At 40.2% G+C, this 27,228-nt stretch overlaps 2 protein-coding genes across 8 annotated transcripts in view; one reads left to right on the forward strand and one right to left on the reverse strand.

Moving 5' to 3' along the window:
• ICA1 (islet cell autoantigen 1) overlaps positions 1-6,616 on the forward strand; it is a 68,884-nt gene extending 62,268 nt beyond the window's left edge. For all 4 annotated transcript variants that reach the window (XM_032111231.1, XM_032111240.1, XM_032111250.1 and 1 more), the window contains 2 exons: positions 3,852-3,947; positions 5,679-6,616. In XM_032111231.1, coding sequence (XP_031967122.1) covers positions 3,852-3,947; positions 5,679-5,800 — 218 coding nt within the window. In that variant the 3' untranslated portion in view covers positions 5,801-6,616. The remainder of the gene's footprint in view (positions 1-3,851; positions 3,948-5,678) is intronic.
• Positions 6,617-18,584: 11,968 nt separating this feature from the next.
• Positions 18,585-27,228, reverse strand: part of GLCCI1 (glucocorticoid induced 1) — a 54,359-nt gene continuing 45,715 nt past the window's right edge. For 3 of the 4 annotated variants that reach the window (XM_032111310.1, XM_032111299.1, XM_032111288.1), the window contains 2 exons: positions 22,416-22,536; positions 18,585-21,352 (listed from right to left, as the gene is read on the reverse strand). In XM_032111310.1, coding sequence (XP_031967201.1) covers positions 21,004-21,352; positions 22,416-22,536 — 470 coding nt within the window. In that variant the 3' untranslated portion in view covers positions 18,585-21,003. Of the gene's footprint in view, positions 21,353-22,176; positions 22,290-22,415; positions 22,537-27,228 lie in introns of all 4 variants that reach the window. The other variant, XR_004240659.1, reaches the window with a different exon arrangement.

A 27,228-nucleotide genomic window follows, 5' to 3' on the forward strand; every position in this document is an offset into this window, starting at 1 on the left:
AATACAGTTACTACCAGCACCCCTAGAGCAAGGTATCTGGGTTCATTGGCTTCAGCACGTAGATGAAAAATGGGGGAATGACATTTGCAATGATGCACAGGTTTAGATGTATTTTTATAATGTACGTGATTTTTAAGCAAATTACTAAAAATAGCAACAGAAATATTATGAGATTGATTTTTTTTCCACAGCTTTATGTACTGTTAAATATATTTTACATTTCAGTGTAATTTAAATTTTTAAATGTAAATATATTTTTGAAGGAAAAATATTTTTTAGGTATAAACAGCAAGCGGGGTTGGGTACCCTTTCTAAGGTGGCTGTTAGCTCTCATTTGCATTGGCATTGGGTGCAGTGTTAGAGACTTCAGAATCAGAATTCAGGTATGTTGCATTCAAGGAACACTAGAAATGGAAAATCCATTCCAGTCAACATGGTATCCCAAAATCTTTTTAAGTAAAAAAAAAAATAAATCCATACTGAAAGGGAAAAATATGTGGATGTTTTCAAATGGGTTTCCAAGGTTTTGGTAGAAGATTGTGGTAATTGATGTACTAGTATTCAAAAAGTCAGGGCTAATCAGCTGAGTGATTGTATCTGAAAATAATCTTTCTAAGTTTTTTGTTTCTTGTTTTTTAACAGAAGATTAAATTTGGTCCATTTTATGTCTTGTGAAAACTCAGCTTTAACCTTAAACTACATTTGATTTCACTTAACAGCTTTTCTTTCATAATCTGACCTTATCATTGAATATGAGAAGAGAGACTTTTTTTTTAAAAATACTAACTGGAGTATAAGCATATCTAGACATTCAAGTTGGAAATATTAGAATATATGAATTATATTTTTGCTGAGGACTTGTGGCATATCTCCTACACTTTTTTTTCCCCCTAACTGGTAGGACTGCTTAATAATTATTCAGTGTGAGGTGCTACACTGTAGCCTCAATGTTGCATACTTCCTGTGTGAATTTGGCCTTAAGACCATAAATATTTTTAAAACTCACATGCTTAACTTTAAGCACATTAACTTTTCTATTAACTTCAGTGGGATTACTTACTTATTTTATGTTAAGCATGCTCATAAATCTTTGGGGCTTTGTTTTCTCTCTGCCTCAGATCTTAATCTGTAAAACAGGCACAATGCTATGCAGGTTATAAACTGTTAGGGTCAGGAATTCCCAGCTCAGAGTTTTCTCTGGCTGTATTTATAGGCAGGATCCAGTACAATGGGACTCTGAATTGCTATGGGGCTACCAGGTGCTGGTTTAAAATACATACAAATGTGTGTGTGTGTATACATATCATAGAAACAAAGCATGCTCCCAACGTATCTTTTAGATTCTCCTCCAGATACAGCTCTGTAGTTCAGTTGCCTTTCTACGTTTTCAGAGGGAGCGTTGGCTTTCTCTTTTCATGATGTTTATGGGCCTCATTTACTTACTCATTTATACCATTAAGGGCTCCTCTTTATCTCCCTACATGTGCATATATTCTAGTTGGTAAGAAAATGCACAGCTCACCATTTCCATTTCTAAATTTAATTTTTGCAATGTTTGTGAAGATGCTTGCTGAACAGCAAGCTGTTTGGTTTCCTTTATTGCTGTCTTGGCAATAACCTTTTTGTCTGCTCATGTAACAAAGCCATCCTGTGAACAGGCAAACCAAAACAGGCGTAGGGCCAACAACTGCTTTCAAACTGATAGGCTGCGGTTTGGTTTTGAAAGGCAAAGTTGTTCTCTGTAGCTCACTAAAAACGTAATTCATAATGAAAACATAATGAAAGTATTTAATAAAAATTCTGTGTCAGTCTTTCCCAGTACCTTCATAGATCAGTAATTTCATTATGAAAACATCCCATATTTTCTGCAATGTAGTTGGTTGGATTTTTTTGTTGCTATTGTTACGTTCTTTCTGTTTTTCTAAGTGGCTCTTGAGCTACCTGCATTTCATTAGACAGACAGCCAGGCCACAGCATCTCTCACAGATGTGCTGCCTCCCAGGCCTTAGTCCAGGGACTCAAAAGGATGACAAAGGAGTTCACTGGTCTGAAGTGTTTTGCTCTCTGACCTGCTGAGCACACCAGTGTAAAGGAACATCAATGATGTCTCAGGGAGCCAGTTCCTGATCTCACTGAAGTCACTGGGACTTGCACAGAAAGTTTCTGGCAGAGCTCCCATTCATTTCTATCAGATTAGGATTTGGCTCTACTTGTTTAAGCAGCTGACTTTACCTGTTGTCATTCATTGCCTTATCAAACACTTTCTCACAATGCATCTCCAAGCACACAAAAGCATTGCAGTCTACTGTAGCTGTGTATAATGTCCTCTGCCATTCTCATTTGTGACACAAGCAGAGAAAATGCCTGGAAAAGTGTGTCATTCTGAAGAGGTAATACCATGCTTTCCATTATTTATCATTCAGATTTGCTTACTTGGAAGATTAAATTCTAAAACCTCACTTTCAGAGGACACAGGCTGGCTCACGAGCCTTTACCACCTTCATCTAGAACAAATACATGTGAGCAGTCTGCATCCAGATTTTGAAGAACTTCTTCGTTAGTTTCCTTAGAGATACAGAGGATGTTTGTGGCTTTAAATTTCCTTCCTAATTCATGTATTTTACAGAAAAACTCTCCTTGCCTCTTTTTATGACACAGCTTGGGCCTTAGACATTTTATAGGCAAGGTAAGATCAGAAAGTGATGAGAATAATCTGCTGAGAGAGGAAGGGTTGATGTGACTGATGTGGTTGTTGCATTACCTGCCAGGATGCTGGGTGCCAGTATCTGACAGGGCTCCCAAAAGTGTGGAAAGTAAGGGGAGGAAGGACAAAAAGAGTAAAAAAGGATAGGAAAGCATGAACTTCGAGAAAAAAGAGACTGAATAAGGAAATGGTAACTGGGTGCATAGATGAGCATCCTGTTTGTGATACTGCCAAATTAGATGGATAATTGACCAGGCCAAACTTAAAGGAGATATTAATTAAATTAGAAATACTATCTATCTCCAGTCCTCTAAATGTAATAAAGGATATGAATTTAAATACCTTAAGTCGGGGACAGAAATTGTTTTGGTCTTTTCCTAATATGTTTCTGCAGTATACTACCCCTAGTTCACTTTACCAGCCTGTTATCTGGCCTCATTATTATCATTACTCTTTTGTGGATATAGAATATGCATGTAAAAATTGTTTCTTTTTTTCCTGCATAGTTGCTCTCTTCTTGCTGAGAAGATCCTTTCAAATAAAGAACAAAAAGAAATACTCATTAAAATATAGTTTTAAGTTAACTCGAAGTAATTAATCTTGAATTTAATTCTTCAGTGTTTTGCAATAAATTATCTTTTTTTCAGAATTACTTCAAAATTAACTAAAAAAATCTAAGGTCTCTAAATAAGGTTTTGTCTTGAACAGTGGATGACATGGAAGTCTTTGGAACTTCAGAAGTAAAGAAAGGTGGAAAAAAATGTTTGTTATGTGTGGTATTTCCACCCAAATGTAAGTGATTCTTCTCCCTACAGCTGTGTTTGACTTGATTACTGAACTGGCCTTTCTGTGAATGAGTATTAACGGTGATTCAATATGAGAAACAAAAATCCTTTTTAGCCAGGTTAAAGGTTTGAAAAGAGTATAGTTGCCTGAATCTGGAGATGATGAAAGTGATGTGTAGATACTCTCTTGTGAAGGATGTTGCTCCTCTGCAGTCTGACTGCTGACTTCGTGTGTACAAGGACAGATATGAATGGCCATAAACCTAATACTCTGCTCTGCTGTCTGATGCTGCCAGACTCTGGGGTGCTGGAGTTAATAAAGTCACTCCTCATGCTAATGCTGCTGTATTCCTGAATTTTAGGATGGGCAGCCAGCAGTGTGAGCCCACCGTCAATACCACAGCCAGCACAGAAACCACACAGCCTGAATGTGAATGATGACAAGACGCCTGTGAAAGGTGATATTAATGTATTTTTTTTCAGTGACTTTGCTTTTCCTTTTTAGCTCTTGTATCTTGCATAGTGTCTCTTGTCTCCTCAGTTACTGTCATAACAAAACTTATTTTTGTTGTAACGACAGCTCAGTCTTGTGCTCCCTGATTACTTTGTTTCACCTTAATTAGGTGTATGATATGTGTGTGTATGTATATTTGTGGTAGGCTTAGTGCTAATAGCATGTCAAAAGAGTAATTTACTATATAACAAAGGAGCTGAAGCTACAGTTTTTTTTACCTACTTTAATTTTGAGTAACACAGAATAGCATCTGCATGCACTTTGTCTGAGCTAAACAATGTTTTGTAGCTCTAGGGTTTAGCATTGAGTCTAAAATACAGGCTACTGATAAGGCAGAAGAGCCCTAATTGCAAATTTTGTTGATAAACATATATCAGCAATCATCTGTTTAAAACTTAATTCAGTTGTTGCGACTGAGCCAAGAGCACAGTCCTGCCATCTACCAAGACAAAGCCTTGCTGATTTTTGACTACTGCTTTCTGGATAAGTGAACCAGGATTATGTTGAATTCCTTTTCCAGTTTGTAGCCAATTTTGTGCATTCACATTTGATCAGAAGCAAAGTCAGAGATGTTCAGTGCAGAAGAAAGGGGTGACATGTATTCCTTCCCCTGACATTTTTCAGCTCAGCAGAAAAAAAGAAAAGAGGGTTAAGGTGTTTTGGAAACTGTTTTGGAAATCAGTGTGATTACACAGCCACAGGACTGGCACCAGCAGAAGGAACAGCCTTCAGCTATTTGGAAGTCTGTGGTTCTCGAAGTGGCAAATACCAAGAGGAGTGTCATGCCAGGCAGAGCCTATTTTGCCTGTAAATTCTTTGTGTCACAAAGAAAGCTGTCATGTGCCATTATGTCTCTGATGAAGAGCACATCTTATTCCACTATCAGTGTAATATGGCATGGGGTCGCAAAAACAAAGCTAGTGGAGATGTACCTTCTTCATAGCAGCCAAAATTGTTACTGCTTTAACCTGAACATCTGCCCAGTTGGAATAAGAACAGGCAGGAGACTTCTGTGAAATACATATGTCAATGTGGACACAGAGGTGAAATAGTCCACCTGCTGTTGGTTTATTCCCTATTCATATTTTTTCTATATCCATCAAAACAATAGTAGAAGCTGTACTGGGGACTGGCTATCAAACATAACCTCTCTCTCTCTCTCTCTCTCCAGCCAATGCATTCCCATTAAAACTTCATTCCAGATGAGTAATGACCTTGTTGGTTGTATACAGGGGAGACAGAACAGTCATATGAATTGGATTTAGGCAAAGGAATTTAGTCCTGTAAGAGAGGGTGAAAGTAAAATTTTCCTTCACTTTCCTTTTGCTTGTTTGCAGGCATGCAGGGGCACACTCAAAATACCTTCTATGAAACAAAGCTAGACAGTGTGAGATTGTTTCTAGTTAAGGTGTTCCTGTACTTGTCATGGCAGGAGCCATATAAAATACATAGCAGACATGTAAAACCCTCATTCTTACTGAAGTTCTATATTCTGATAGTGTTTTAAAATGCTCATTTTAAAATCACACATTCCGATTTTCTTGTCAGAAGTGCCCTTGGTAATAAATTAAACAATAGCATGGCATTTGTTTGACCTCAGTTAAACATTCAGTCAGTTTTGTTTTAAAATAGCTGACAAGTCTGTGCATTTCTTTTTTCTCTTTTTTTTTTCCAGAATCTACAAAGAATCCTAAAGACTTGACTGCTTGGTTCAGTCTCTTTGCTGACCTTGACCCATTATCCAATCCTGATGCTGTTGGGAGAACTGACAAAGAACATGAATTGCTTAATGCATGAGTCAGCTGCCTCTGGTAACTCACATTCTTCCCTTCATCAACACTCTCTTGGAGTTTAAAAATACTAAATGAAAATTAGTATGCTGTTGTGAAACTATAAAGTATGTGCCATGATAATAAAACTAAAGGGAATGAATCCCCTTTTCTATAGGTACAGTTATTTGCTCTTGTTTTGTATAAAGAGTTCGCATTTATTTTCTACATGGACTTAGAAAAATGAGGTTAAGAACTAGGGCAGATTTCTTGCCAAATTAGATTATCTGCTGAAACACTGTCTTTGCCTGGGGTGATGTGGAGGTAACACCAGAGTGAAATACAAATTGCAAACCTATTTTTTTATAATGTTTCTTGAGTAAATTAAAAAAAAAATCATGTAACTGAAGAGGCTGCATGAGTCAAACATCTATCACGTATATAATATATCTACTACTGCTATGTTAAAATGTCAACTAATTTGTTTTGTTAGTACTCACAGTTGAAAAACCTGTGCTGGAGCTAATTATCGAAGACGTAAATTTGGGTCTGTGCAGCCATCGAAATTGTGCCCTTCCCAATCTAACTTATGTGACAAACTGCACTACATAAAGAGAAGTCATGCCCAGGAGGCTTCTTTTCTGAGTTTTTTCTCCATTGCACCAACAGAATTTGCACTTGTTTGCAAAAGTTTCTTGGAACTGATGCTTTACCATGCCTTCAATCCATTTCTGTTTCTGTTCTGAGAATTTCTCATCCAGTTTATTTCTGAAGCATGTGTTATTTTGAGCTTGTTGTGACATTAACTCTTTAATAAAATGATTTTGACAAAAACCACAACTTTATTCCCACTGGAATGCTGTTGTGCTGTTGAATTGATACATAAGCATCTGAAGATAAACATGACCAGTTTTTAGACAGTACCAAACCCTTTGTGTCTGAATAGTAATCCAGTAGGACAGTGAGAAAATTTGAACTCAATGTGGTGTCCCTTTGCTTCCCTGCAACAGAAGGGGAAGAGGCTCATAGATTCATAAAGGTTGGCAACGGCCTCCAAGACCATTGAGTCCAACCTTGGAACAAACAGTTTCCCTGCCAACTAAACAACAGCACTCAGTGCCACGTCTGGCTGTCTTTTGAAAACTTTCAGGCATGGTGACTCCACCACCTTCCTAGGCAGCCCATTCCAATGCCTGATTACCCCTTCAGTGAAGAAATTCTTCCATATGTCCAACCTGGACAACCCCTGGTGCACCCTGAGGCTGTGTCAGTAGCCAGTTAAGAGCACAAGCTCTGTGTACTGTACAGGACCTGCTTTACAATTTATTACAGAATCACAGAATAGCGAGGTTGGAAGAGACCTCCAAGTTCATCGAGTCTAACCCATACCCTAACACCTCAACTAGACTATGGCAGCAAGTGCCATGTCCAGTCTTTTTTTAAACACATCCAGAGATGGTGATTCAACCACCTCCCTGGGCAGACCATTCCAGTACTTTATTATTCTTTCACTGAAAAACTTTTTCCTAATATCCAACCTATACCTTCCTTGACGCAGCTTGAGACAGTGTGCTCTTGTTCAGTCAGTTGCTGCCTGGTGGAAGAGCCCAACCCCCTCCTGTCTACGACCTCCTTTGAGGGAGTTGCAGAGAGCGATAAGGTCACCTCTAAGTCTCCTTTTCTCCAGGCTAAACAACCCCAGCTCCCTCAGGTGTTCTTCATAGGGCTTGTGTTCCAAGCCCCTCACCAGCCTTGTTGCCCTCCTCTGGACACGCTCAAGCATCTCAATGTCCTTCCTAAACTGAGGGGCCCAGAACTGGACACAGTACTCAAGATGTGGCCTCACCAGTGCCAAGTAGAGGCATTTATATTATTTATTTATATTCAGCCATTTTTAATTTGCTTGGTTTTCCTTTTAGTTGGTAAAGTGTTTCACAACCAGTTATCTGTCCACAGTGAATCCCTGCCTCATGGTCTATTAGGTAACTAAGTACCTGAAAACAACTATATAAATGTACAAGTTCACTGAATTGGCCAACTTCTTGAATGCAGCAGAACATGGTTGGATGGCTGCACTGAGCAGCAGTAATGTGCATTTGGTGCCTCCTATCTAAAAAGCCATGTGCTATCAGTGGATGCGAGGTTAGACTGACGAGAGTTCATCAGGCTCAATCCTCAGCAAGTTTTAAACACCCCTGTTCAAAACTGTCATGTTCATTATCTCATCCCATAACCTGGAAGTGTCAAAGTACTTCAGTTGTTGCCAGAGAAGTTCTTCAGATACTTAGCAGTGGATTTTCGTGTGTAGTGGAGAAAGATGGCCTGATCTTCTCTTTGCACAGTACCCACCCCAGCCGGGGCCCTGAGGCACGTAAGACATGGAATCTGATGTCGGTGCCTTACTCTTTCTAAAGATAAAACTTGGTTCTTTCCACACTATTTGCTACTCTTTGGTAGTGGCAGCTCCTTGCTCAGTGAGCTGCCTTGTTCTGCACTCTGTAACTTTCTTGAGCATTAAGAGGGGACTGAACTCACAACTTTGGGCTGCAGTTCTGGCAGTAAATAAGACATCTACTAAGGGGATTAACTGGGAAGTATCTAAGGTTTACACTGGGGTGCACTTACATGTAGGAGTGCTATTTTGTACTCATAACAGAGACTGTTTGCCCCAAATCCTCTTCATCCCAAGCTGTAATTATCTGCAATGCCAAAAATGTTAGTGTTAGGCGCTCAAGGGAGAGCCAGGCTGCTCTTTAGCCCAGCTGGGTTACCACAAAATCATTAAACAGATTCTTGCAACTTTAAGCAAGTCTGTGGTTGCTAAACTTGCTGTGGATTACATTTGTCTGGATAGTTTCTAAAACACTTGTGGACCATCCACTCCAGCATTTTTTAGTAGCTGAAGCAGTTAGGTGAAAAGCAGAGAGGAGGCTGTATTGACTTCAAAACAGACAATTAACTGTTCCATAAGGCTCAAAAAATGTTTGGTTTTTAGGTCACAGATTATAGACTTCCAGGATTAAAAAAAAAGCCAAAACAAGGCACAAAAAACTAAACTCCTGTCTTGACTGGGACAATTAAGAGCATTACAGAGGTTCAACTAAAGATGTTCTGAATCCTCATCCTGGTTTTAGGTAGAAAAGCATCAGAATGATCATCCCTTTTACACAAGGCAAACCACAGCTGCAGGGTTTTTTCTCTTCCCTCCTCATAGTAGTTCATATTAAGCATTGATTTCTTGTAATATGTAATTTTTGAAATTAACTTAAGCTTTGAATCATTTGCAATGCAATTTTTTTCACACTTTTAAATGAAAAAAAAACCAAGAAGAAGCCAGAGGTATTTAAAATATAATTGATTTTGCTTAAAGAAAAGCAGTTGAAATCCCTGTGTACAATGCAGTACTTGCATATTTATTGAATTTGAAAATTAATACAGATTTATTGAATTTGAAAACTAGAGCAGGAAAGCTACCATCCTGCAAATAGACATTGTTAAGGCAAAAAATCTTAAGTACAGAGTTACAAACAATACCTCCCTACTACTAAGGAAGTGTCTGGCACATGCTCCTCGGCAGCCTGGGCCGTGGAGTCCCTCCCAGGCCAGCGCCACTGAGAGGATTGTCTGTGCTTTCAGTGTCAGCAGTGCTTGGGACAATGGGGCAGTTCATCATCCTGGGAAAATTACAGATTGATTTTTCTACACACAACGTTCATCTTGATTTAACATGCTTCATTCCAGTTGCATATTCTGGTTGAGTAGTGGATTGTTTTAAAATAAAAACAGCTGCAGAACCCCTATGGCAGATGAAAACAGTGGCAATTGATTAACTGTCTTTATTGTGAAGTTTATTAAATTTGATGTAATTGATTCTGGTGATTCAAGGTTTCTACAAATCTCAGAGCAGCTGCTTCAGAGGGATTGGACTGTGAGCCTTGGCAATTGAACAGCTCATAGAGAAAACTAGCAAATAACTTTATAAAGTAACTTTTCTGGCCTTCTTAAATGACCATGATTTATTCCAACAGAGTAGAATAGGACTCACCTTGTTCCCTTCTGCTGTTTCCCTCTCCAGCATTGCATGAGCATGACACTGATGTACTTTGAAGCAGAACCAATTGGCCACAAGCAGCCACCTGCCTTCTCCCAACATCCTTTTAAATTCCCTGCAAACATTAGGGGCTGCACATGCTAGGAAAAAATGGGACCACCTGAGCAACAAGGTGACCAGCAAGCAGCTTTGCTGCAAGTGGGAATACAAGAAATGTCATGGCCTACAAGCCCTGACAGGATCTAAGCCTGCAAAGGCTCAGCAGGGTATGAGATTGATGTGAGGACACAGCACCCAGGTACTGCCATCATGCCTTTTCCTGGGGCCTCCATCAGCTGCTATGTGCCACCTTCCATCACATCCCACTGTGAGTGCCAGGGGATACTGAATGAGCACCGCCAGCGAATGAATGGTGGGTGTAGTCCAGTTTTGCTGTTCAGAGTATGTGGGGTGGAATAGCCCCAGAGCAGAGGAAGGGCACTCCTGTCTTCTCTCAGTGCTCAAGATGCTTGGATCTCATCATGCTAAGATGATCAGATCTCAGAGCAGCAGCAAGAATTAACATGGTAAAGGTGCCACTGCTGGTATTGGGTCTCTCCTCACTTCTTCAAGCTCCCTTCAAAGCAGTTATTGCAAATTCTCCTCTGGTTAGCCTACTTTTACGACTTCTGCTCCTTGTAAATGTCTTATTTTTAAACAAGCCACCATATGGGGGAGGCAGGAAGCAGAGCAAGCAGCAGGCTTGCCAACAGCCAAGCAGCAGAGGTGTTGCCTCAGCTGAGGAGCAGAAATGCTGAGATGGTCTAGCACCTCATTGGCCAACCAAGCACAACGGAGCTGCTGGAGCTGCCATCCTTCCTCTGCGTGTGCTCAGCCCAGCACAGTGCACACACACAGAGTGCACACACACAGAGCCTCTCCTGTGACAGTAAACAAGGGCACCGTGGCCAAACAGGCCCTGCAGGTCCAGCAAGTCTGGCCTTGGGTAACCATCCAGCCTCCAGCGCCGAGGTGGTCTGGCCTTGCAGTCAATCAGACCATTACCTGGCTATTCATTAACAGTGCTCTCCCAAGCATAAAATTGGCTTTCCCCTCACTGACTAATTACAAACCAGTATAGCCCTCTCCTTAAGTCAGACAAGGTACTTTCCAGCACAGGAGCTCTCCCTGCTGGAGTGGGTCCAGAGGAGGGCCAGTAAACCAGTCAAAAGGGCTGGAGCACCTCTCCTATGAAGAAAGGCTGGGAGAGCTGGGCTTGTTCAGCCTGTGGTCCAGAAGTCTCTGGGGGGAGACTTTACTGGGGGGCTTTCTTTTAAATATATACCATTTGTAAGAAAGACTGAGAGAGACTTTATCGAGGCCTAAGGACAAGAGGCAGGTTTTTAGCAGAAAGAGTGTAAGATTGCACGTAAGAAAGAAATTTTTTGTAGTGAGACATTGGAACTGTTTGGCCAGGGAAGTGAGAGATGCCCCATCCCTGGAAATGTTCAATGGGACTACAAAGAACCTGATCGCAAAAAAAAAATGTCCATGGCAGAGGGGTTGGACTAGAAGACCTTTAGAGGTCCCTGCCAACCCAAACCATTCTGCGAGTCCGTGACCAAGTGAGGAGGCCGCTGTTTGCCAGGCAGCAGTGTTCAGCTCCCAGCAGCTGCATCAGCTTTTAACTCTGTTCTACCATAGCCAAAGCTTGCTGTGCCCAGCCTTGTAATTAATCCATAGTGGGTTTGAAGTTTTGGCTGCTTGCAAAAAATTACAAAATTTAAATTGAGAGAAGCATGCTGTAGCTTGGAGGTGGAAGCCTGGCTGACACTACCTGCCAGCTATTTACACTGGTTGCTGTTAGAATCTTAATGGGATAAGGAATACTCAAAAATGAGGGAAAAACGTAGATAATCAATTTTAGAAGAGAGCAGACCTACCTAAGCTGTTAAGGAAGTTACAGCCAGCCTTCTCTTTAAACAAAAGTCTTTCCTCTATCCCAGAAACTTACTCTGCAGAGTGTTTCTTTTATTTTGGACTTCCACAGCTATTATGGCAGTAGGAAAGGCCCCAGGACAGGTGCTGGAAGCCATACGCTTGCTTCATCAACAGGCTGGAATGAGGTGAAAAACAACTTTAAAAGTGCTACACAACTAAATCATCCAACCTTCTCTCCATCTAGATGGATGGATAACAGGTGCCTGCAGGAAACAAATATGCTGAATGTAACAGGAGCAGGATGCGACAAGGAAAAAATCCAAACTCCTATTATTCCAGGTACAATCCTCAGAATAAACCCTTGACACATAAAACACAGGAATTGAAATCACGGGCCACTTTGCTGTTAGAGCTGCTGCTTTTTCTGGACTGGTTTGGCAGTCTGTGTGGTCCTCCCATGATCATCTCTACCTTGAACTTGAGTACCAGAGCTTCAGAACAGAACACCAAAGCCTGACACCAGAGAGCTGCAGGTAACTGATTGTCAGAAAGATTTTTAGAAGACAACACAAAGAATGAGACAAGCCCTGTGGGGGACTTTTCTGATCTGTGGTTCAGCTGGGTCTTGGGCTGATCCAGCCCTTCCTGCAAAGTTTTCCCTGGTTTTGGAGACAACAGCCATGGTTGCAAGGGCCAGACGCACTGGAGCGATTCAAGTCTCTTCCCCCAAAAGGCCAGTCTGTGCTCTGAAGTCACAGCAGCCTGCCCACAGCCCAGGGTTGTGAGCATCCCAAACCCATCTAAACATGGGCCACCACTGTCATAGCAGGTCATTTCCAGCTGGAAAAGAGCAGGCAGTGGTACTGATCTGGCTGAAAACTTTCCACCCTCCCCCGCAAAAGATAAAAAAATAACATGTTTGAGGCAGCAGAGGCCACAGATGGGCGTGAGGCTGCGCAGTGGCGAGACGCCAGCAGCACTACGACAGCCCTCAGGCAAGACCTGTGGTCACCTCTGCTTGTCACCAAACCACAGCCAAGCTCGAATGCAAGATACTCACAACCACGGCTGCTCTTCATGTAGGGAAATGATTACAAGAAGCCTTACCTGAACAAAGCCTTCCTTTTGTTAATTCTTAACCTTCCCTCCCCCTGCAGCACCGAGCACTTTGCAACTTTTGCTTTCATTTTTAAAGGAAGTGACCCAGGTCTCCTTGGAGGCAGGAGACCTCTAGGCTTCACCGGCCTTTGCAACCTTCGTAAGTTACTACTGATGTGCTTCAAAGCTTGGCTAGATCTCAGAGTGTGCAGGTCCATCTCACTGCTTGCAGTTTAAGCCATGGGAATGTTGCCAAAACAAAACATAAAAGGAAATTAGATTAAAAAGCAAACAGAGGCATTCAGGAAGAAAGGCTGCACTGACACTGCTTTACAGACCCTCCTCTTGCCCCCATCCATTTTATCAGCCCATCCTGTTAGCAAATATTAAATGCAATTGAAAAAACACTAAAAATACATAATGGTCATTTTCCTACTTGAGATTTGGAGGAGCAGATTGAACTGTCTGTCCTGGGGTGGTTTTTAATGAACAGTGCAGCTTGTCTGTAAGTGGTTTGGCTTCCATCTCTGTTCCCCATAAACACGTGAAGTATTTAATGCAGGGCTTAATTGAGGTTGAGGTACGTAATATTGTTTTCTTTAACGGCTGTTATCCAAGTGAAAAAAGGAAAGTGTTTTAAAATACAAGAAGATGCTTTTATAAGTCCTGTTGTGTAGCATCACCAAGACAAACCAAGTTCCTTTCTGCAAGGGTCAACTGCCAAAGTGAAACAAGTGCCTTTCTCCAGGGAAGATTAATCCAATATATACACCATCAGCAATGTCAAAATCTCTATCAAGGTGCTTAAGTTTGTGCACCAGGGCATATAAGAAAAAAAAAAAAAAAAAAAAAAACACAAAAAACACCTGACCCACAACATCAAACAGCTTGGGGCCAGTCTTACCATGAGTCAGGTAATGATGTTCCTGTCCCCAGTGTACAAACGTGTGCACCACTGTGCTGCCATAACTCCCAACAGCTGCAGGAGTCCAGGGTTGCAGGTTTTTCCTGTTGGTTTGCAACACGGAGACAGCATCTCCCCATCATCAGAGACGGTGGAAAGGAGACTCCCATACAGGAGGGACCAGCAGAGCCTGCGCAGACCATGTTGGAAAATGGAAACTTCCACAACGGTGAAAGCTGAGAGAGGGACAAGAGCTCCTGCTCTGGCAGACCTGCACCCACAGGACAGAGCCAGTGCCATGAAGCCCCTAGGCCAGACAGAGGCACCAGTTTGTTGTCCAGTCTGGAGGTATATTTTCTCACTAAATACAACATCAAGTCATGATGCAGAGCAGAATTCAACAGCCTTTCAGCCAGGACGCCACCAAAGGGACAGATTGCAATCTACAGATGGCCTGATTCAGAGAACAAATGACATTTATCCAGGCTAATACTCCTCTGGAGTATTAAGGCATCCACTGTCTTCCTAACCTGAGGAACATCCTGTACGTACAAATACAGACATACAAGGTTACCCTCCAAATCAGGGGCCTAGGCTGCCTTTGCTTTCCCATTGCTTAGAAAGTGCAAGACCTACTGCTCCCATCTTCATCACTCCCCTACCCCAAAGGTTTAGTACTCCCCTGCAGAAGAGAAAAACCAGAAAATCCTCCCTAGAAGAGAACAGATTTCTTAGGTACTCAATTCAGAAGGTGTCTAAACTATCTCCTTGGAATTCTTCACTAGAATCAAAATCAGACCCACCATTGTACCCAAACTCATTTCATGAACAAGAGCCCCTGAATGAAGTGACAATCCTTAAAATACACCTACATGCCCAACCCAAAATATAACCATGCAGTGAAAGTCTGTAGTATGGTACTATCCCTGAAAGCTGCATCTAAAGCCTCCTGTGTTTTCAGCAACTGACATCAAAATGAATGATTCTCAGCATTCTCAGGATGTACAATGAATTAGAATCCAAAGGAATCACAAAAGCAGATTTAAGCGCTTCCCCCCCACCCCTTCCCATTTCCTAAAAACAGTATTTAGTTTCCAAAGGCAACACCCTTTTAAAATCTTTCATAAGAATGAGTTCTTACTTCCCTATGTAAGAAGCCCAAGGATAGCACCAACTTTATGGAAAGGGAGGCTGCTGCCCTCTGAGAAACCTCTATCACAGAGATAAGGCATGACTAGAAATTCTTACCCAAATAAAACTCAGAAAGGGAGTAATTGCATCACCCAGCCTTTTGGCACCAAACCTTAACAGGGAGTCTAGTTTCTTTCAGCTTTCTCCTCTTTGGAGAAAGAACCTCTGTCCATAAAGATCTCGAGAGCACTCAGATCTCACCTGCGGAAAGCAGGTGGACACCTGGTTTTAGTTAACATGACTTATGCCTGGCAGTCTGGGATTTAGATGATGCTATTTACTTACTACTTATTTGGAGAAGTTGAACAAAGGTGCAAGAAATAGATAACCATGGGTATTACTATTGCCCTGAGCAAACCCTGTTTTCAACCAACAGCTGCACAAATCACTGAGAAGTTTAACCACACAAAAATAAAGCTCACACATACCCCCCCTTACTTTTCTACAGGCACAAGTATTAACCTAACTGTGCTTTGTTATGAAGCTCAGTCTCTAATTCAATAGGGGGAAGAGATTACACGACCTTCTCTTCTCGCAGGCTTCCAGCTCCTCTTTGAGCTTTCCAGGCTACACATCATGGCAGCCTAAAAATTTCCCATCAGAACTTCTTACAACCTGAGATAAAATTTCAACTTGTTCTTAAAAATGGGGTCACCTCTCTATCCAGCTTCATCTAATTGCTCTTCTTTCTTGTTACCAATTGAATTTGCAGTTTAACTTACATGTTCACTCACTTCCAATGTGGCCTTTACTGAGGAAACTCCCTACCTCCTCAATTAGTGTTTTCCTCTCAGCCGCACTTGAGTAATTGAGTTATTTCTGTGACCTGCTGCACTACAGAAAGACAACACCTACTCTCCAGTTTCTTACCACCTCTCCATAATTATGGTGCTATAGGGGAGGTGCCAGAATCAAAATAACTAATAAAGCTACTCAACTACCTCTGCTTTACTGGAGATTCATTCATGTCTGACAAACCAGAACTTTCCAGAGACCTATTCCAGACAGTTTAAAAGATGTGTTAACACCCTAGTTGAAAATATTGCAGCACCTGCTTCTTTAGTGAGGCAAGAATGCTTAAGGTAGTTAAAAAATTCCACCTCTACCATCAACTGAAATGTAAAATGCCCCAAATAATCAGAAGTTAGTAAGGCTTATAAAAACCTTATTTGAGCACTTTCTTTGGAAAACCATCTCACTTTAAACATATCAATACTTGGCAAAAATCCTTCCTTGCATCTTGGCCCATTAATTAATTACACTTAGTGCTAAAACAAATCCACATTTTTAATGTGAATTTATCTACCTTCAATTTCTTACTGCTTTAGTATTCCATGTCTGCTAAATTTAAAGCTCATTAGTAATTATTTCCCATGTGTAGGTATTTACTAACTGAAATTAAGTCACTCTTCAACCATCAAGTTAATCATGTTGAGCTCCCACACAGCCGCCTTCTGGTTTTTCCAGTACTTTATTCCTATAGCTCTTCCCTGAGCCTTTTACAGTCTCTCCCAAACAAGAGTTTTCCAGGACTGGTTACACTAATGAAAACAGAAACAAGATACACACAATTTAACTGCATGTCAGTCTTTGATCAAACAACTTCCTTCAGCCAAGTACCAAGTTTGGATGACTGTGTGTGTAATGTGTGTACTTTCCCAGCTTTAATTCACTTTTTCCTTGCATTTATGTTCTGGACATATACATAACGTGGACTTCAGTTATTTCCTCCCAACTGAGTAGCTTCAAATCTGTTTTCATGGCTGTATTTTACACAGCAAGGCAGGCTGTTTTACAACAGTAATTGACTAACTTCTACTAGTTATCTGTTATCTCCAAACTGCTTGGGTTGTACCTCAAGTAATGTCTGAAGGTCCCAATCCGTTACCCTGGAGCAAGGCCAGGAGCTGGTTTGCTAAGCCTCGATGGTGTTTCCTTGCAACTGAATGGATTAGAGATATTGGCTGAAATCACAATTTCTCGTTTGTGTTACTCCTTATGCTTATACTGTGAAGATACTGAGGCTCTATCCTTGTGCTAGTATCTGCCCCTTCCCAAGAGCTAATTTGTCAGGAAGCCAGAAATCACTTCCCTGACAGCACCGTTTCCTGTAAGAAGCAGGTTCACTCACTATCTTTTGTCCCCTACCCCAGCATATACAGCCAAGGGCTCCCCTTACAGAGTCCTCCAGTCTCTGATGTGTTCACTTCCAGAGCCATGAATTACTAGAAAATGTATGTATGTTCAAGATCTTTTATTCACAAAAGAGAGACTCAAGGCAAAATTATTTCATTAGCTCTCTACTCTCAGTGCTTTTCAGACTCCTTGTTTTGGCTTTGGGGAAGACAAAGGCAGTGAGTTAAACAGAGCACACCAAGTGTGGCTCATGTGGGAAAAAAACCAAAATGTGACTAAGCAGACAAGGCCTAGGTTCATGAGGATACTTAGGAGTTCCCTGTGACACAAACTGCAGCTCATCTCTGCACAGCAACACACCTTTGTCAAAGTACTTCCTGAGAAAACTCCCACTCAAGGACAGCCCGAAACTGCTGCAGCCAAATCCATTTAGGGGACAGGATGGTCACAAAGCTACTCCTAGGAACCCCTTCAAGCTGAGGATGAAATGGCTGAAATGACACCACTTCTCACTGAAGGACACGAAGCACTCTCGTAGCAGGGTGTGATCACAGAACCACAGAATATCCTGAGCTGGAAGGGACCCAACGAGGGTCATTGAAGTCCAACTCCTGACCCTGCACAGGAGTTTTAGTTAAGTTCCAGCTGATGTTTTTAACATAGTCACATAGAAACCTTGCAATCTTTGGGATGCCGAAAAAATTTCCACTGACTGATGACCATAAACATTAATCCATTCTTGATGGTTATTGCCATAGTGCTCTTCAGTAAACACTGACTTTGGAGGATTTACATGGATTTAAATATTATCCTTCTTTCTTCCTCCTTCCCCCTCACCCCCATCTGGAAAGAATTATTCCTCAAGTCAAATGACAATCATTTGAGTCATACAAAACAACATGAAACCAAGACTGTCAGTAGATTTATACCACATCCTTTAGGGGTTTAGCTTAGTTTCACATAGTGAAACATCTAATGGCTTTCATAATTTTCAACAGATAATTTGAAATTAGCCATACCACATACACAGCAGCAGATACATCGTTTCAAATAACTCATAACTAGTATTTTTCCTGTGCTATGTAGAAACAGAGTATGCTATTTAAAGCATATTTAAGCATTCAGCTATTTTTAGGGTTTTTCCCTGCTTCTGAGTACAGCATTATGCAAAAATCAATAGATAAGAGATTATCTTGTTGTAGAAGACATAGCACACTAGTCATACGTGGTTGGCATTATTCTAGATGTAAATTTGGAACAATACTAAAATTTAATCTCCTTCTATGGTGTTTCATGCAGAGTTTCCAAAACAAATAAATGAACTACTGCTTTTGTGTGTTGTCCCCACCACTTTTTTTTTTTTAACTATAATTTTTATTTAAATAAGACACAGGAACTTCTATACCGAAAAAAATACAAAACAAAAGCCACACATTTCCTTGTGTAAAGCAATATTGTGTGATAACTTGAATACTGTTCAGCACAGTGGCTAGAAATAACAGTACAACTATGTACAAAACTTTAAACAATATTTGACAAATTTCTACAGCTGGATGTAGAATACAATTGAGATAAACAACTGCTGGGAAATTTACATGGCAAAGCATTAGCTTTAACACATTTGGTTCAAAACCTTCAATTCTGCTAAGAACAAATGTGCATTTTAATTAATATTTAGTTTCTCATGGAAAAAATATAAAGAACATGTAATGGCATTGCCAATATTGTACAGAGTTCAGCACTGACCTAAAAACCACTCATCATATCCCCTGGAAACCTAACACCAATAACTGAGACTATAATTTCTTATCTGGACATAACCAGAGCATAAAAAGGTCATCATACTGCAATGTTAGTCTAGAAAGAAAAATATTAAAAGGAATTGATACTTACATCATGAGTATTTTCTGCCCTTTATCTTCAGTCTATAAAATATATAGTGTTTTCACCTAGGCCTGAGATTAGTAGGGTTAAAGATGGCTGTTGTGTTTCACGAAGCTTTTTCACATGAAAATGGTTAGAGACAGACCTCTCTCCTTCTACATTTTCTGCAAGGGGAGTCAAAAAACAGTGGATGTTTTATAGGCTGCAAATTCCACCTTGTAAGACAGCGTTAACAAAAACTCAGTAATAAAAAGGAAGCAATGCTTTATTTCCATAAAAAGCACATATCTAGTGAGTAGTGGCTCACTCTCACCCCCCTCTCACCTCACTAGTGGTGAGGGGTGGCTCACTCTCACCCCCCTCCAATCTCATCTCCAAAAGCAGAAAAAAACATAGAAGAGCAAGTTTAAATGCTCCTAGTAGCTGCAGGCTACTAATCTCTTCAATTCCTGGAAAAGGTGAACCTTATTCTCTTAGGAGTAGACAGCATAAACAGAGTTCCAATGAGCTGAAAGCAATGGAGCAAGAACACCGAGTTTATTTTGCCTTTGGGGTCCTCTTTGTATCACAGAAAATTATCTCTGAAAGCAATGCTCCTCTTTTTCCAGTACAATAGAAGAGCACCACAAACCCAATCTTGCCATGTACTGTTTTGAGAAAGTGTCCAGCCTGCAAAACCAGGATTATTTTACATGGATTTTTCTTTTATTCACACTTAAGGAGGGGGGAAAGCACACTTTTACACACACAAGTAACTGAAAGTTATGGGAGAAGCTTTAAGTAACATGAACTTAAAACTATTGTTTTCCCCACCCCTCTTAGAACACCCACTTGCTACTTCTGGACTTTCACCCAAACACAATTACTCACTACATAAATAAAACGCTGCTCTTCTAACACTGCTCAACAAAATCTGAAAACCTATTTCCAACCAGCAAATGAACGAACATTTCCAAAAGAGAAACTAAACATTAATTTGACTTTTAGACGGTAACAGTAGCATTTCACATCCTTAACTGCCAACAAAAACCTTGAGAGGAAATCCCCAATCGCCCCCTGTGAAACCTGAAAGAATTTCTGTCCTTTAACAAAAACATTCTTGTCTTTCAAAATCCTCTCACACACAATGTGGAATGTTTCTCATGTACAGCCTAGTACTGAACACTTTATTTGCAACAGTTTAACAGTCATTAACTGAGCAACACCTGAAACCTTTAAATGCCACAATTTTACATCTATTGAAATGACAGTAAATGCAACAGTTGTTTTACTTGTAAGCACATGACAAAGTGATATACATCACAGATTTGCTGGTTCTCCTCATGTTCACCCATGTCCAGGGTCATCATTCACCTGGATCTGAATGCACTTATTCCAAGAAAGTGGAATGTAATGAGGAAATATTAATGCATAAAACAAGGAAAGGCAAAAGAGTGATGTTCCCTCTTTAGCTTTGTAGCTGTAAAATATTTTATATTCCAATATGATATACATTCCAAGTTACCTGAGTTTACACTTCAAGAGAAGTACCTGAAGCTAGGCCATAGGGTGGGCACTGTGCAACTGCTGTGGCCATTTTTTTTTTTTTTTTTTTTTTGCATTGTGTGTATTACAGAAGTTAGAAACATAAACACCTGGATCAATTGTAAACATAATTCTGAAGTACAGTATTTTCCATAGGACACAACACAGCAAGACATTTTCTATTCAGACAGGCAACATTTTTTTATATATAGAGAGAGCTTATTTATACTGTAGAATTTGAAACAGAACACAGGACACAGTACTAATCTGGTCAAACGTACTATGAAATGCATAGTCTCCACTTAAAACGCTTAATGATATATGAATTCTGCAGGCATTACTGCTTTCTCACCAAAAAATGCTGAATATGGATTCTGTCCCTGCCAAGAACAGTGTTGAGATATTTTTTTGAATGCTGCTAAGTATTCCGTGGTGTTCTGAAAGGTTGCCACCTCATGCAGATGTATCTGAACCAGGATCTCCTCACTCCTTGTCTCAGGGCAGAGGCCTGCTCCACCTTGCTCTAGATTAGCATGTAGCTCTGAGGAGAGGAATGGTCTTCAGTCTGAATTTCTTGCAAAAGCGGCTGCTGCTGCTGGGACGGTTGCTGTACCGGGATCTCTGGGGAGTCCATTGTGCTGGTGTCATCTGACAGAGATGAGAAAGAGACCCGGGACGAAAGCTGCTCAACAGTCAGGGTGCTCAAACCTGTGCTTTGACCAGAGTTTGGAGAGTTCTTCAGCGTCAGGTCTGAAGCGGGAAGGAGGGGGCCCAGAAGTTTTACAGGACAGAAAGCTGATCCGGTTGGGATGAAATTAACCTTGTTTTTGTCAGGACATGAAAAGAGAGGGGCTGAGACAGGCTGACGAGACCTACAACGAGAAAAAAGATTATATATCTGGCCAGCTGAGATGTTTTTCACATCATGAACTTTGTGGTTCTACACATTGCTAAAATGTGAATGACAAGGAATGGGATTAATTGGACAGAGGGGCAAACATCTTCCATATTGGTAGTCAGCTAACTGATCCACAGCATTAAAAATAGTACCATCACAAAAAATGACTTGGTAATTACTGGACAAACATGCAACTTCCAGCACAAAAAATCTGCACTACATATGCACACGAAAAATGCCGCAGTGAATTTCGAATGGCACAATTTTTTCTTTCATAGGCAATGCAGCAACAACATATTCAGTCATTTTAAATCCCTTTGAGGACCTCCATAAAAAGACCTCTCCTTTCCCATATTCCATCATTTGTCTGGAGGCTTTTTCCACAACCCAACATTGCTCCCTTCACCACCCAGCAGGCAACGAATGTTGTTAGAGCAAGAAACGTCCCCTCCTTAATTCTTTCATCCACAGGAGCTTAGCATGCAACCTCAACAGCATGTGCTGTGCTCAAATACTGCTGGGTCTAGGGAAAAAAGACATGATGTCCAAGAGTTTAACTTCCAATTTCTTGCTCAGCAAAAATATTGAGCCAAGTCTATGCCATAAGCATACTACCATCTACAAATGTTTTACATATCTTTCATTCCATTTTATATGTTTAATACATATCAAAATGCAACCTATGCTTGAAACTGGTAATTATGACAAGGAGAGTTTCTGTTTAAGCCATGAAAATTTAAAATGTTATAAAAAATACATGGAAAGAGGTTTAAATAAATGCTTAGGAAATTAATGTACCTTATCTTTCCTGCTTGGATTTTTGTTGCCTTTTATAAGTGCACAAAAAGAGGTAAAAGACTCCATTTTCTCTTCACACCAATGTAAACACTTCAACTTCTCTTCTGCACAAACTATAAGAATAGTTTGCTCCTGAAAAACCCATCAGCTGGAATAGTTTATTCATCTGCAGTTGAATAGGCTCAGTAAACAGGTTTACTGCTTTGCAGATACCAGCTGATATAAAAGGCATTACTTACGACATTTCCTCAAAGACCTTCACTCGCTCACATCCCTCTGGGGGCTCTCGTTTGAACATGTAGCTGTTGTTTGGTTTGGGAGATGAGGCATACTTGGGCAACGGTGAGCTACTCCCACTGTCTGAAAATTTAAAGCAGTTATATTACTAGAGATTGAGAGTGCTTTTTAATTAAATTCGATTTCCAAACAAGATGCCTTTTTCACAATTTAGCCACTACGCTGGTTTGCTTCTACCACAGCGTTTCCTTTATTGCAGGCTACTTCTAACACCCTTGTATAGCACATTTCTTCTGAATAACAGCTTCGGTGCAGCAGCAATCTATCGCATAACAACACGTAACAGGAGGATATTTTTATCCAGAACACTGCAATCGGAACAAAGCAGAGCTGTGATCCTGGAAACAAATACATTCTTTATTACGTAGTTCAAAAACCATAAATGAACAAGGTAATATGCCTAATACATGCAGAAGAATTATGAGTGGTAATGAGAAAATGCCTTCTCACTGTATAAACAGTGTTATTAAAAATGTGCATATACACCTTGTGTCTTATTTTAAAACATAATTCTTCACTGGAATGTTGACCTTATTAGTCTCGTGAACAGCTCAGAAGCTGTAATAAAACAAGTTTGTGACACAGGTACTGCTACCTCATCATTACAATGTCTTATCTTACTTGCTTCACAGTTGTGAAGTTGCTTTAGTATCCAGAATAAAACTTCTGCAGTTTAATTCTCTCATCACTACTGGCTATATGATACAGGTATTCTTCGTAACTCCAGCTGTATGTGTGTATTGTAACCAGACACACGTAGAATTAAAGGTGTGAAGATCTAAGACAAAAGGCAATGGGCAGATTTGTTGGTACTTCTCAGAAAGTATGAGAGAAGGCTCAAGTCCAGTAATGACAGCAGCACAAAAGTTTGAAATATTAAGTCTATGAAAGGGCTCCCTTTAAGCAGTCATGCTAGCAACATCACAGTGAATGCATTAAGGAAATAAAGTAGGTACAGAAATAGCTATCCACAGAAAATTAGCTTTCTGCAGTGGCTTCTACCTTTTCAAAGAGCAACATCTCTCCCAGGGTTGTATTAGTGGTTCCCTATGCCCTGCTTAGGATTACAATTAAAAAATGAAATATTAAAATTAAAGGGGACCCAACTTACAAATACACCTTACTTGGAGAGAAACAGCTGCTCTTGCTTTAGCTCTTTTGGAATCTTTCCACTAATGTGGGGTACCTTATTTTTAACTCAAGTTTATAACCTTTGTTTACTTTGCTGTTGTGCATGTGTGTCGCCTTTCAGCTACCCAAGCTTCAAGCACTGTGATCTAACCTCACACAAGTGGACAGATTTGTCTTTAACAGCTTGCAAAGAGTAACTACACAAACTTTTATATTACCATGACTCCAATACAAAGGCTAATATTAGCTGTTTTGAAACATTTCTGCTTCCTCTTACAACAAGAAACAAATCAACTCAAATGTCACATTTCCCTTTGAAGACTTATTATGAAAGATATGAGGAAAAAAGTAAGTTGAAGTGAACCTCAGTAGCATATTGATTATTCAGCTCTTTCCTGCTGTGGAGTGAATACAGAACTTCTATTTACAGAATTTTTGGTGTTAACTACTAAGGCAGAAAGTGCTTAGAAACGATACAGATATTTGCCAAGTTGGGAGCATGATGGTCCTGTTGGCAGCTTTCCACTGTTGGCCCACACTGCTCATTCCAAACACAGAAATCATTAACAGAATCCAGACAGTTTGTTTCCTCCTTCTAATATTTAAAACTGAAGATCCAAGTTTCTATTTAAAAAATTAGAGACATAGAATGTACTACTGTTCATTTCACCAAATAGTGGAAAACCATGGCAGTACATTCAAGGGAAGAATCAAACAGAATTCAAAGTTAAGTCAGTTCTTGGAAGATTCTAAATCTTGTCTACTAGCCAGTTCAGCTTTCAGACAAGGTTTTGGTTTAGTTAGCCCTGTCTGGCTGAAACTTTCTATGTAGGGCAGCTGCTAAACAAGTATCTCTCTTTACCCTCCCTGCTTTTAAAGCCTACGAGTTGTTAGACTTTCGTTCTGACCAAACGCACAGCACGCACTATTTGAAGAACACGTGTGGCTGTGAGCAGACCCGCACGTACAGGCCGGGTGTTGGGTGAGAGCAGAAGGGGCTGGGAACACAGGCCACAAGCGGCAAGAAGTGGAATTCACAGCTTAAGACAGTCTCCACCTGTGTATCCTGTAAGCTCTGCAGTGCTAATCTATCCCATCACTAATCCCCGACGACACAGACGCAGCAAATCTCGAGTGTTGTGCGAGTGTTTGATTTGTGCCGCTGTTGCTCTCCGAGGCCCCAAGGCCGAGCCCTCACGTCCCACCAGCAGGGGGCGCCCTGCCGGCGTGTCCCAGCCCACCCACCCCATTCCACCCCGCTCACAGTGACCATGGAATCTTTGGGCAGTTTTGCTGCCACAAATGCACAGCAGACAATATGGAGCCTTATCACACGAAATTTCTGGACACATACTTAAAACAGATATATTCTGTTATCTAGAAGACATTTTAAGATTGTCATTAAAACACTAAAAATACCTTTTTAACCTCAATACCAGAAATTACACCTTGCACACATTAGAACAACTAAAGAGGCTAACTAAAAAAGAATCCGTAGAACAGTTTTTTGAGTGACAATACGTAAACAAACATTTGCCAGTGAGCCTTGCGATTTGTTCTGATATGTTCAAAAACACATAATAAGACTATCCAAAGACTTCGCTAACAACCTCCCTTTAAAAAACTACGAATCAGATGCCCAGAATTTAACAAGTATCTTCAGTTCATCTTCATGAACATGTTACTTGTAAGAGCCTGCTAGCAACAGTGGGACTACTAAATGCTATGTAAAGGCACCTAAATCAAAATCCCTGAAAAACAGGGTATACCATCTCTATTTGTCAAAAAAACACCCCTCAAATTTCATTTGCTTATACATTCGGATGCCTTTGAATTTCACCTCTGTCACAGCTGCCGAGAATGCTATGTAGGGCTCTGAATTACAGTTTCGTGGACCAGAGCATCACAAAACAGATCTAGTGAAACCAGTGGTTTTAATATAAAATCATAAAGCCAGGTGCCTTGAAAATACCTTCTTTCCCAACCCTTCCTTGTCTGCTCTAATCAATACTGTGTTCAGAGCAATATTGTGGGCCTTTCCTGAAAATTAGCTTTCACTTGCTTTTGAAAAATTCAATTATTTAACAGCTTCTTGCAAAAAGATAAACCCAACAGCTGATAGAGTCCAAAGGACAGCTGTGAGGGCCTCAGGCCAAAGCACAGCTTTGCACAAAAAGTAAAAGATGCTTTAGGAATGTAAAGCAGTGCTGTGTCTGTACGGATCATGGGCTCCTCTCACTGCTTATGTCTCTCAGTCAAACTAACCTTCCTTTCTTATTCAGCAACACACCCCGGAACCATTAATAATGCTGATAATTCCTCTTTTTAATGGTAAACCCAAGTTATTCCCATCAAGAGGAAAATCAAGCATTGAGAAAAATAACAAGAAAACATAGTTAAAACATCTACATTTGGTTACACAATACATTTTTCCGAACTTAACAGGCCTCACAAAAAACTGATGATGGTTTTCCTCTAGCATCACAAAAGCCTTTAAAATGAAGGTGTGGAAACCTTCCCAAGTTTTTATTGTACACAGCAGGTAACATCCACAACAAATGTAATAAATTGTCCCTCATAACTTGTTGTTCTCTGGTATTTCTACCTATACTGCTCATTTATCTATAATTTAATGATTTTGAGTAACATTCAGAACAACTGGCCTGTACTATCTGGATAATCTAGAAGTAGAAAAGCACCTTTCTGACTATGTTTTTATAACCTCTGAACAAATTACCTTCTCTTGGAAAACTGCTACATATTTTCCTAGTTTTTAATCTTGGCCTTAAAGAATTAAGTTGTGATGAGCAGTTCAAACTTTCATTTTTCATATGCACAGTATTACATTCCTTACTTAAACTGATTTTAAAATGCCATCATGATGACTTAAAAAACTGGCTGTTTATCACCATCACCTACACACTACTACTGGAGAAGACTTTTGATACAAGCCTAGCATTAAAGCCAGTCTTAAAACCAAAATCCACAAATAATAAGTATCTACTCATAAATTTCGCTCCATTCAGCTGTTCAAAAAATACAAGGCAGGAGATAAAAAGCCTTGAAAAGCATTAAAAAGGCTAGATGCACTATTTCAAACTGTCTTCACTCGCTACTGCCAATAAATGTACTGCTGAAAATTCCCATTACTGTGATAACAAAGTACTAACTGCAAAAGGAATTATTCATTTCCTTGCTTTTTAACTTATATTTGTTATCAAGACATATATGAACCAATTTACCTGTCAAGATGGCTTTTGGTGTGCTAATACTTTAGTGGATGTTTCTATAGTGAATCAGTCTTGACAACATATTAAAATTCACATGCGTAGTCTAAGAGGAGTATGGTGGGGGTAAGCTAATACCACTGTTATTTTTGGAGCACAGCCAACTATCATGTTGACTTAAGACTTTTACTTTAATGTGGTTAACTTAACCCACCCCCAGTTCAGGATTTGGGCAGATGGATTTGTTTTCCACTACTTCCTTTTAAATCCAAGATGGGAAAAAAATACTTTTCAGAAATCAAGAAAAGCTAGTATTTCTCCTGCTGACTTCCCCAATCCTATTCCCAAATTACCTTAGCAATTAACAAACAGACAGTATTTACAGAAAAAAGCTTAA

Source organism: Corvus moneduloides, chromosome 1 (genome assembly GCF_009650955.1).
Source record: "Corvus moneduloides isolate bCorMon1 chromosome 1, bCorMon1.pri, whole genome shotgun sequence".
In the NCBI taxonomy this organism is placed as follows: domain Eukaryota; kingdom Metazoa; phylum Chordata; class Aves; order Passeriformes; family Corvidae; genus Corvus; species Corvus moneduloides.